General features: G+C 37.5%; 1 protein-coding gene across 11 annotated transcripts in view; it reads right to left on the bottom strand.

Moving 5' to 3' along the window:
• COL25A1 (collagen type XXV alpha 1 chain) overlaps window positions 1–12,837 on the bottom strand; it is a 302,196-nt gene that overhangs the window by 38,931 nt on the left and 250,428 nt on the right. For 10 of the 11 annotated variants that reach the window (XM_066996430.1, XM_066996428.1, XM_066996426.1 and 7 more), the window contains 3 exons: window positions 11,045–11,077; window positions 10,844–10,879; window positions 6,836–6,880 (listed from right to left, as the gene is read on the bottom strand). In XM_066996430.1, the coding sequence (XP_066852531.1) occupies window positions 6,836–6,880; window positions 10,844–10,879; window positions 11,045–11,077 (114 nt within the window). The remainder of the gene's footprint in view (window positions 1–6,835; window positions 6,881–10,843; window positions 10,880–11,044; window positions 11,078–12,837) is intronic. The other variant, XM_066996427.1, reaches the window with a different exon arrangement.

Consider the following 12,837-nt stretch of genomic DNA (forward strand, 5'->3'; position numbering starts at 1 on the left):
TTGCTTTTTCAAACACCACTTACTTGACAAATGCTTATAAGCAACATAGATCTAATACTGTACTCAGCCTCCACTGCACAGCTGAGACAGAAGCAATGAAATTATTTGAAACTGTACTCACAGACAGGCCCTGTCCACTTCCAGTCCTTGAAATACAAAGTTCTACGCAGACAAGTACTGATGTGGATGGAAGGGTCCTCACTTTACTCACTTCAAGAGACCAAGGTGCACTTGTCGTAAATGTCATCCTGACTCACTGACAGTCATATTTGAAAATACCAGTATGATGCACATTCCTTGTCTAATGCTACTGAAAGAATCCTACAAAGTTGAAGATATACAGGACAAGAGCTATCAAAAAAACACCCCAAAACCCAAATCCAAGGCAATTTAAAGAACCAGCACGAAGTTGGAATAGATTGGATTTGGTTCACTATTGCCTTTGTTGATTTTCCAGAAATTGCCCTTTGTTGCCCTCAGACTTGGTTTCTGAGGTTGCCATCCAATCAAAATACTGCAACTTTCCCACTCAGGAGAAGAGTGAGGGCTAAATTCTCAGAAGTCTTTTAAACAGAGGTGCAAGCCCACAGCAGTCAATGGAGCTGTACTTGCTCATGCCCTGCCTGCATCTGCTTAGGGAGTCAGGGGCACTCAGTTCCAGTGAAGCAATGCCTCAGAAGCTCAGCCTGCTTTAGACTATACAAGTCAGAGAACAGCACCTTATACTTGCTCACTGCATAGGGCATTAGAGGGACTTATATATAGCCTCAGGTCCATGGGAACTTCACTCTCAGAAGGACTACAGTATTCTGTTCATAAGAAGGAAATGAGCAAGGTAAAAGGAAATCTGATAAAAAAAAACAACTCCAGTTTGTAATGTCTTTGTTAGGGCTTTCCATACCAACTCAGAATTGGCTCAAGAAATGGCCAGTTAAACAGGTTGTCTGCCTCACTCGTCACATTTGAAACAATATCTTTACACACTAATCAATCTCTAAACTTAGAGAAACAGGTCTGGTTTTGAATTTCCAAATGCATGTTTAGCCTTTATGATTCATTTAAAGAAGCACAATGTACTACCTTAAAACCTGTCTAAAACCTTGAAGCTTCACAACTAGACCTACTTTGTATGACATTTATTGCTTTTTAGTGAGCCTAATTTTCTCATCGTTTTTAAGTTCTGCCTGCTTGGAACATATGCTGCTTTGGAAGGGCACTAAGGGAATAATTCTACAGCAATAAGTCTGATTAATTCTGCATGCATTAGTCATATCAAGGACTTCCTACTTAAAGGCTAATTATAATTCAAGTCAGCATGGTACCTACTTTTGAGGATTAGAATAAAAACACTTGTTGTAATGAGCACCTCATTTTTAATTCTTTGCGATGACTGATTTACTAAATTATTAGAGTCTGGCCCCAAACTGTTTTCTTTAGAAAAAAGTTGGATTACAAGTCTAAGGAATTATTTGTTGCTGCTATTAAAAGTAAAGAACTTTATTGCGTGCAATCATTTCTGACCACCTAAAATTGTATATTTGAAGTGCAGAAATTATTTTATGCCTGACAAAATACTTTATTTCCAAATGCAACAGAATATAGGGCTTTCAGATTATTCAGCTGCATTCAAAATTTGGATTTGGATTGATTTTTTGTAAGCACAAAGAAAAACTGAACTATATAATAAAACAGATCCCGTGAAATAGATCTTTACAAGCTTAATCTTCCAACTAGTAATAGCTTTAGGGCAAATAACATCCTGTATTTCAGTTACTTATGCTTTAGACTTTTCCAAGAAAGAAAATGAGAGCTTTCATGATTTGGAGGATATAGTTTCTGATGGATTAATAAGAACTGCATATATCCCAAAGAATGCCCAAGTAAACACTCCTGACACATGCATACCATCCAATGTTAATGATGATTTCATTTTCTGGCCTTGATTCTCAAAATTAAGTCTGGAAAATTACATGTCTACCCTATGCAAGCAATTACTGCCACATCATACGGAAACCAGAGTGAACAATGCTAGATGTGTAACTACTTGCATACAAATACATGTTCATATATACAATTCCACTCTGGAAAATGAATACTCAAAGTTAGTGGCACAACTGTGTCTTTTTTTTTTTTCAAATAAATCTACCCATGCATGGAGTTACTTTTGAAAACCAGCCTTCCAAATGCAGGTACTAAATCCTATTTTTAGGCTATTTCCCATTTTTATCCAAAGCATGCATCATTACATTCCACTTTCCAGTATTTAACCAACAGTATAATACACATCTTTTTTCTACTCATACAACCCACTCTTGAGAACACTTTATATGAGTGATGGAAGGCTGGAAATTAGTTGACATTTCAATATATGTAACAGCTAAGGAAAGTACATATCAGAGTATTTTCAATAAAGCTGAGTTTGAAGTAGAATTCCCACAATTTTCAACTGCTGTAATTAACATGTTCAGTACATCTCCACTCCCAGAATTCAGAAATGGCTATCACAAAGTCAACTGGCCCCTTCCAGGTCCCACATTCAGGCTAGAAGGTTCTGATTATGGCAATCTATAAGATAAAATGAATTGAAGACTAAGCAAGAATGCCCAAGCCCAAGAAATAATGGAAAGAGAGGCATAAGCAGCACAGGTTTCCTGGTAACATTCATTGACAAGGAAGAAAAACAGGAAGAAGAATGGAAATACAGATCCTCTACAAAAAGAAAATGAAACAAACCCCAAAATATTAGGGAAGCTATTTAGGGAACTTCCTAAAAACTCCTGGGGTAAAAGGGAAGTTTGAAGAACTTTTATCTGTGTGGTGAATGGCATTGACTCCAAAATTAAACATCTGAAAAAGATATTTACTTTAGATTTCATTTTGCTATCAGATGCTGAAAGGAAAAGCAAGAACACTTGAGCTTCAACAGCACAGTCACTTTCTTTTCTTAAGAGTTTAAATGGCTTTAGGAGACAAACTTCTATGCACCCAGCTTCAAAATTCTGTCTTTCTTTTACTCTGGAAGTCTTCTTTTGTATCAGAAGCCACTGGATGAAAGGAGTACCAATTCTACTAGAGCTTAAAAAAAAGTTCTGTGGAGTAGCAAGTTCTGCAGTCTTTCCATAGAATTAGGAAAGTCACAGGATGAGCTCTTTGCATATGAAGTGATAAAAAAAAAAAAAGAAATTCAAGTACAAAACAAATCAAAATAAGAACTGCTTTTTTTTCCTTAAAAAATAATAATAAAAGAAAAAAAAAAGATTCGATTTCAATATTCTTATCCAAGAATACTCCTACATTCTTATCCAAGGTTCTACTGAAACCAGCCACAGTCCCAGTTAAGTCAGTCTGAAGTACAAAAAGATAAAAGTGGCTGCATACTGGCCAGTCTGTTGAATCAGCAATTTCCACTAGATTTGAAAGCACAGAAAACTTTCCCCACATCCCAAAAGCAGAAGGACTAGGAAGGTTTTCTTTTCTTGTGCCAAATCATTCAACAGTATTCTTGAACACTACAGAATAAAAGCTCAGTTGCAGTCATGAGCTTTGCGTCGGTATTGTTTTAAAAATGGAGGGGAGAGAAATCCCAGAAATGCTGATGAAAACGCAGAAATGCTGCACAAAACGCTGTTACTGAGAAAAGTTTGTGTCCTGTTGAAGCTGAGGATTGCAGTGACAAATTCCAGAAAATGCAATACAATGGATTGCAATCAGAATGCAATCAGAGATGTCTGATGGTACAAGGAATAAGGGTATGCATGATTTCCATTACAGTAAGGCGGTACTGCTATGTACATATCACCCCGTAAAATTATGAGATAAAACAGGTATATGAAGTTTGTGTTTCATAGAAAGTATTCTGCATCTACGTGGCGTCAGTTGGGCGATATCAGAGCCATGAGTTAATATTCTGTTTGGGTGCCTTACTCACTTCCCAAATGACATGGTGGAACACATTCAGAGGCTCATTAAGTTTCCAGCCATTCCTAAACGGCAACAGGTGCTTGAGAAACACTTCTCGAGCATGTCACAGACAGCTTCATCACTGTCTTGGAAATAACTGACTGCACTTGTGTTTCCTCCACGGCACCAACTGACAATGTTGAGAGAAAGAAAAAGAACAGGAAGAACTCCCAAAACATCCGCATGGGCACAGTGAATGAGTCTAGAAAAATAATTAACAACAACCCCGCTGCATACTCTGAATTCAGGTATGATACTTGCATGTCCATCCAGTATTGCAGTCCATTCAGGCCCTGATATCATGTTAAACCAAGCTCTAACGGGTTTCTGGGAACATATACTGATTAATTAATAGAAATGGCATTACATGAAGTTGAAACTTTCCAGTGATTAATATTTATTAATCCCTTAAGTAGCCTGGCTATGCCTTCAGGAATACTGGAATGGATGCCTTGGGAAGTTTCTTCAGCCATGAAAAGAAAGATGAGATTTAGCTGGAAAGATATGGTTCTCTGACTGTCGTGGTATTAATGTTTTTACAGGCTGGTTTAGCATTTGTAAGGAGTGCTATGTATGTGTATAGTTACCTAAAGCATTTCATATTGCAGCCTGCTGCTGTAGAGAGATTCATTCACAAGAATGCAAATTTGTAGTTTAACTCATAGAGTTAAAGAAAAGACGACTTCAATTCCTTTCAAGATCGTTATAGGATAAATACCTAACACCAGAAGAACTACATCCAAGAGTTCCCTGTGCATAGTATACCCCTGTGTCTTGCTCATCTTATCTCTACATAGAAGAACTATAAGATACTAAAGGAAATTCTTTGAAAATTAAGCAACTTGGAGTCTTCTCTTGGCTCTTTCTTCTCCTATGTCTTGAAGGATTCTGTATGCATCGGTCTGTCAGCATCCAACAATTCCACAGCTGTTTAGAACATGAAAACTCTCTAAACATGATCCTCAGACAGCTAGTTTGTTCACTCAGAATTACTTGATACTGTATAACAAATGGAAAAAAAAAAAAGTTTGCTATTTATTTACTTAATTTCCAGGCAAATAAATAAATAAATAAATTGTCCCCATTCCTTGGCTCCTTGGCTGCGGAGCAGAGGTTTAGGCTAAACCCATTCACCTACAGGAACTAATGCACTTCAGAAGCACTTGCCACCTAGAGCTAACTGTTCAAAACTGCTTGAGCAGAAAACAAACAGAAAGTGCTAATTTCTAGAACATCATAGGAAGACACAGACTTTGAGAATATCCCGTAATAACTCCAATTATAGAGGACTGAAGAAAGACAAAAAAAGTGCAGTGACATCCCTAATGTATTTTAGCTACAAGGGACCTCAACGGACAATTTTGTAGAAGACTTTTCACTTCATGTTTTGCCTTTTAGGTGAATCTGAAAGCCACTCTTCTGAGCCATTCTTACCATCAACAAAAAAGAGCCTAACAGCAATGATATTCCCAGATCAGAAATTTAAATTTTTATAATTTCCTTGCTGATGATATTTGTGGACATGCATGGTCTGTACGAACATGGAATCCACACAGACCTGCCATAATAAAACCCCAGCTGTTTTTGGCAAGTGCTCCCAAGGATGCTGGCATTGACCTCCAGCCGAGCTACCTCTTTGCTCACTATTAAATCAAACAGACCATGGATTTCTGTCAAAGCTGTTTATGAAAATAGAATTTCATTACATAAAGGACTCAGCTCCTACATGATCTTCACTAGTCAATGTAGGTTTCTTTCCTGCAGAAAATGAATGACCTCCCTGGGAACTACATTTTCAGGTATGATAACATACAAACTTTAATAAGCACTTTCATTTTTTCCCATAATTCACTAGTAACAGAGAAAGGACATTATGCTTGAATGGCGTGGTGATTCACAAGTCCCTTGAGAAAACCACTGCAAATGTTACATTCCATGAGATAATCCTGAATCTTACCAAAATGGACAAGAGCTTGGCCTTTGGTTTATCCCCCTTTTTATTGGAGAAGCGTTATAAACTACCTACTGAGGTATGCACAGGCCCACACTGGAATGCAAAGAGAAAATTTCCAAGAGATTTTCTTCTCTGAAAGATGAATCTTTACCACAAAGGAAAAATAACCAATCTAACAAGCACTCACTCAGGATGTAAATCCAGTCACTTTGTGCAGCATTATATGTTTACAGCTCAAACTGCAAGTGTCTGCAACTCCCGGTGCAACCACTTATGCTAGAGCTAAATCAACCCCGTCTTTTGGATCAACTTACCTAAAGATCCCAGACAAACTGGAAGCCAGGAGTTAACCAGGTATTACGTCACAGTCTGTAGCTAATACTGAATAGAATCTTATTAAAACATTTTGACTTGTCAGTGGAGATCACTACTGTGTAATGGAGCACAGAGTATTCTTGTTGGCAGAGCCAGTTCTCTACAGCCTGTGTGTAATGAATGCAGTTTTCTGGCTGGAGGCTTAGTAAATTCAGTAAGACTATTGCTACAGGAAAGTACCCATCAAAATGGAAACCGAGTGAAACTTTGTGACAATGACAATGTCACAAATGACAAATCTCTTCCATTATACAGAAATATAAAAGCTATTATATATATATATATATATATATATATATTTGAGCAGTAGAATCTTTATTTCCTAGATGAGGAAATGGTCTACTTCACGTTTTAATATAAGATACTGTTTGATTACTTAAACCAACATTCAGTGCAAAACCTGCCTGTGACAATCCTCAGTTCAATACCAGAGACTCAGAAGGTGCTAACAGCACAAGCACAGTAAGTTTACTTTAGCCACATCCTTGCAGTCCCGCCCCTCTTTGTGATGACCCCTAAATACAACAGAGACTACAGTTTATTTACCTTTATCCCAGGGAGTCCAGGAAGCCCAGGAAGACCTGGTTCACCCTACACAGGAAAATTGCATAATATTACAGACATTATTTAGTTATGGTCACTATCCAGCAAACACCTCTGTAAATTCTGCAGCAAGATAAAAGAGCATAGATGACTGCTAGTCATTTCATGTAGGACTGATATTCTGATGTTTTCAAAATGAGTGATTTAATGTGACTGTCCTAATGTACATTTAGGAACACAAATATCTTCTGGGAACCTCTGATGCTATGATGACACCCACATCAAAAACCCACATCAGAAAAAAAATATCAAAAATCAAAAAAAAAAACCCCACAAAATGAATTCTCGTTAGCCTTCACCAAAGGAGAGGAAAACAAGCAGCACTGGTTTATTTTACACACTGCCATTTAAGTTCCATAGTTACAACAGATGTTTAATTCTGTTCCATTTTCAACTCTGAGATAGATATTGTGCTGCATAACTGTCTGATTTAGCTAGAAAGTAATTCAGGTTTAAATTGTGCAACTCAAGCAGGACTGCCTAATTACAACTGCACCATCATTTTTATAGACCTATCTGTTGCATCATTTCAGTGCTTGGTATTTATCTCTGAATATATATGGTGTCATGAAGGATAGCGGGAATATAACCTTCTATAGCTTTACCCAGAAATGCCTTACTTATTTAAAATTGCAATAAAATGACCTATAACACGGCATTTGCAAGGGTAAATTGTTAATAAGAATAGAAAGCTGAATGTATTTATTTTGAAGTGAAGCTGGTATTAGTCTAAGACAAGAAAGCCTAGTAAAACATTCTCACACATGGGGATTTTGAGGTATCAGCTAAATAGAAAGATGTCTAGGGAAATAAAAATGATGAACAACAAAAAAAAGATAGCAATAACATGTGAAGAAAACATTATTTTAAAGGCTGTAGACTTTATTTTATTACACATGTGGATTCAAACCAGCACATTGGATCTGAATATTCCCTGAACTTTCTAGAAGCTCAGGTCTGAACTCTGAAGCCAACTTTTACCTTTATAATGAGTTGAACTATATTCCAGATTTTGTACACTCTTGAACTTTACAGAAATCCAGATTTCTGCTCTGTGGTTTGGGCTGATTCATACAGATTTTGCTATTAAAACATTGTGTATGTGTGTATACACATACATATATACTTACATGTATTCACTCATCTATACAGATATGTATGCATGTATATACTCAAAAAAAACCACATACATACAGATGTTCCTCAGACTGTTCAGATGTTTGTTACAGATGTTCCAAAAACACTTTGAGGCAATAATATTAACCAGACTTGAAGCACTAATAACAAAATTACATTCTGCCACAAAAACACTGCTGAAAAACACAATAGAGGGTCTGCAAATTGCTTTACCAAATGGAGTAATTTTTACATGTTATAGCCGGATCTGATAACAGCTTCTTTGTCCATTTCAGTCACTCCAACATTTTAACTATTCATACTGCCTAAAAGCACAGGGAAGAATCCAGTCTGAAAATATTAACTATAAAATCAGATGAAAGAGTGGACTCTAGCTCTTGGTTTATTGCCTAACACTTTCTAAAGCAGGAAATGGGTTGTCACTTTTGCAAAAGAATAATCCATTAAACAGTCTCCATTACACTCAATCTTGACAAAATGCTAGCTACAAAACCTCTCTTCATCTGTCACTTTCTTACCTGAGTAGCCATACATGTCACACAGCTAACATGACCTATCCCCATCCAACTGTGAAGCACTAAGTTTCACTTCTAAGCTCAGCATTTGAATAATTAGAACTGATAAATCTATTAATATTGCTGCAGTAGGTCACTGTTTAGTCTTGGGACAGAGCTAACCCCTAGGGAACCACACGTAACAAGCAGAGAGGATCCGGCAAATCCACTTCAGATTCACAGTAATCTAAAACAAGATGCCCCTCAAAGACGGAAAGAATGTAGAACAATGAAATCACTAACGCTTCATTAAAATTAGTATCGTAGATGATGGATAACATTTTCTTTTCTGGACCTTTCATAATACAAAATATGTGAGTATGATTAAAGAGAACAATGATATTTGAAGAAGCAGAGGCTGTATACTAACTCCACCTCATAATGCTAGGGTTGGCAGGGCAGGTTGTTCTGTCACTTCTGCAATACAACATATGGCACACAACAACCTTGTCAGGCCATTCAAACACCATCACACCTCATCTCATGTAAATAATGTTCAGGTGGGCAGCTCAATATTTATCTGTTCTTAGAAGATGGATAGGGAGTAACTGGAAGAAGAGGAAGAAGTAATATATAAGGAAGGAAGATACAGGAAGGTAATAGGAATGGGGCACAGTAGGGGGAAAAGAAGAGAGGCGATGTAGGGGGCATAGACATACATCAGTTTGAGAAAGGGTTACCCCCAGCCTCTGGTGGGGTGAGCAAGTTCCTGCTGAACAGGGGCAGGATGGCAGATGTGGGATACCTGGCTGGACGAGGCGCTCTGAGTGAGCGTATTATGGGAGCTGCTGGCCCTGGCTGGGCACAGGGAGGTGGCATATTGGGAGTTTGTGAGGTGATGTGGAAAGAATGCATTAAGCCCCCTTCGGTGCGAACAACAAGCTGAGACTATACAAAGTCTGAACTGCATGCCTCTCACTTATCTATATTACATAAACGAGATCAAACCTGAGTGCCTGGGGACTGAGATGCAGAAGCCTGCTGATAAATCACTGCTGCTTTTGCCTCCATGGCAGCCAGCTAATGAGAGGATGAATCTCAACAGGCTCTTAAGTGCATTTTCTAGTTTATTACCCAAGCAGAGCACACAGTGCAGAATGCACACGTTTAATGATTCCACAGATAGCTTTAAACTAGTATGATTACTTTCTCTAATTAAAACTGCATTTTACTAAAGAACTGCATTTGCAACCATAATAGTAGTCTTTGTTTAGTCTGTTATAATTGATGACAATTAATATTTCTCAAACAAAAAGACTCAAATTCTTATTTTACATTAATGTATGTTCGGGGGTTTTGCTTAGTCACGTAAAGGCCCTGAGTATTAGAAACAGCTGTACTGTCATTCATTATATAGAATTTTAGCTCTTGGCTGGCTGGCTGGAATACCTGCTCACTCAACCTTCAGCTGGGCTTTGCTCCACTCTGGCAGCAGTGGGTGATTTTCAGTTATAAGATCCAAGAACGGTGCTGAAGGCTCCAGAGGGAAACAAGTACTGCAAACCAAAAATCTGGTTCCCTCATTGTCTCTTCTCTTTGCCCTTTCACCATTTCTCCCAGCAGGACATGCCTCCTACTCTCCTGAAAGGCAGCCGAAGGCACAGCATTCACTATGTTTGATGGACAGTGGATTCAAAGGGGAAATTCACCAGCTTCATAGGGCCTCATGCAGCAGAGTCAATACAGCTCCTGCTGGATCTTTACTTGCAAAAAAAAACCAAAAAACAACCAGCCTTGGCTACACGGCACTTAGGGGAATTTCTTCCTCAGGAAGGAAGAATGAAGCAGCGTTACCCATTGCATGTCTCTGATAGTTTGATTCCTCTTAAAAGCACATGGAAAGGGGGTTCTAGTCAACATTTATTTTCTTCCTAATGAGATGTAATAATGTCCCATAATCTGGAGGTTAATATTCAGTCAAACATGCAAGGTTAACTTGTGATCATTCAAGTAGCAGAGCCATTCTTTGTTAGTCTCACCAGCTGCAATTGGGTAAGCTTTCAACACAAGAAGTGCTCTGTCACTAGAAGAGGAAGTGGGTTATTCTAATATTGCTTTTCATGCTAATTAGTATCATTCCTGTGCTTTTTAAAATACAAAATGACCATACAAAAAAAATTGTACAAGTCTTGGGCTGTTAAATTGTAAAGCCTTGGGATTATCCTAGTAGAGGTAAATGTCACTGGTAACATCTGCATAACAAGTTTTATCACAAATCTGACAGTGAAGAAAAAAAGACACAAGAATTTCCAACTAATACCTTTTGTCCAGGTCGCCCAGATTCACCAGGTTCACCCTAAAAGAAAAGAGATGAAAGGCATGAAATCTGACAAAATGAATTAAAAATAAGGTTGGGGAAAATCATAACATTAATGGTACCTGAAACAGCTGTGACACTGCAAAGTAACACAGACCAGCCACCCCTCTTCTTCCCGTGCAACTGCTTTAAGCATTAAATTACCTTAATTCCTGCAGCAGACGAACCAGGGTCACCCTGATAGAAAATCCACAAGAAACAATCATACTTATTACATATACATTTTTTAAGGAAAGAGATACAGCAAAATATGCAAGGTTATAGCAAGATTATGTAGCAAAATAACTATATAGCACGAGTACAAATTCTCTGTGATGCTACATAGAAATTAATCCATTGAAATTAAATCAAAATGATTCAGAAAAGAAGCAGTATTATTTTAAAGAACATTTGGACAGAGTTAGTTTCAAACAACAAAATAATTAACCTCAAATTTCACAACCAATAATGTAGATGCAATAATTGCAGATTTTGTATAGATGTGCTTCATAAAGCCAGAAGATGGAACATAATTTGGCATCTCTAAATTGCTGATATACATTAAAAATCATTTACTGCCATTTACAAAGCGTATAAGTGATCTTTTGACCTGGTTCTGCAGATGGCAAGTGTCAGGTCTCGACTGACAAAGCTTTTTGTGCTAATGAAGGTAAGCCTTGAAAAAAACAGTGACCTACGTATTTATCACCATCAGGACAGGTCATAGCTTAATTTCCACAGCTCTTCAGCCTATTTAAACTGAGAGTTCAATGCAGTTAAGTGTTGTACGTTACAGGATGAGATGACTACAGTAATTTACGTATTCAGGAAAACTTTGTTCTGAAGAAACATCTTGCATTCAAAAAGAGTTCTCCTGTGTTACTGGACTTGATAGGCAGTGATATCCACATGGTCAGAGAATTAGCAAATGACCCAGAAGGGAAGCTTTTAGCTCCCAGTTCATTTTGTGTAATTGCCACAGGATCCTTAAAATTCTTGTGTACTCACTTTGCTGCATTTTTTTTTTCTTAAATGTCATGCCAAAAATATGGAAAAAGCTAAACTAAGGAAAAAATTTGCTAGTCAAAATACAGGCTGTTGAAGATGTCTAGAGTGCTTTTATTTGAAGAACTGCCTCATTATTTGTTACTCAAAATAAATTTGGATTGCTCATTGAAAACAACAGGTTGCTACACAGCAGCAACTGCAAGCTCCCAACAGCCTGTTAGTGATTTACATAGGTGGTACAGGAGCCAGTAGTGTAATCCACTTTGAAGATGTTTAAGCAGAGTATCCATTCCTGGTGGTTCATTGAAGCTGGAGGAAGCATTTTGGGAATGTCACAGTTTAAAATTTGTTTTAGGTATACATATATATATATATTTTTTTTTAACGGTGTAATAAAATTAAATGGTACCATGTAACATGTTCACTACTTTTTGAAGAAGAGAAATAGATTTCCTCTACAGTTACCGCAGTGCTCTCATGTGTGAAGAAAAAAAAATAAAAAGTCAGTTTTATGAAGGGTTGATTCATGTCTGGAAACCGGAGCTGCCTCATCTTGACAGACATGCATGAGTGATACAGCTGATATCCCTTACAAGCATGTACAACTGCAAAGCTTCAAGGACTTTTTATAGCTATAAACTGGCAAAGCAACTGGTAAGAGACATTCACAAGTTAAACATTTTAAAGGATAATGATGGATATGGGGGAGATAAGAGTATTTATAAAGTATTTATAATCCACCTTCACATAAGAATGAAAATTAATATGGGATTAAAGAAAAATATACGGTACAGCATGTTCTCAGTTCTCTGATGAGTCAGACAGCTTAGAAATGAAGAAACTTAAGCAGGGGAACACGCACACACAAGAAAGATACTTGGTAATTTCCAGCAGCCAAGGCTACAGTAGAAAAGCAGGAATAAGAACTCAAGTCTGGCATTGGCACTGTC

Source organism: Anser cygnoides, chromosome 4 (genome assembly GCF_040182565.1).
Source record: "Anser cygnoides isolate HZ-2024a breed goose chromosome 4, Taihu_goose_T2T_genome, whole genome shotgun sequence".
Lineage (NCBI taxonomy): Eukaryota > Metazoa > Chordata > Aves > Anseriformes > Anatidae > Anser > Anser cygnoides.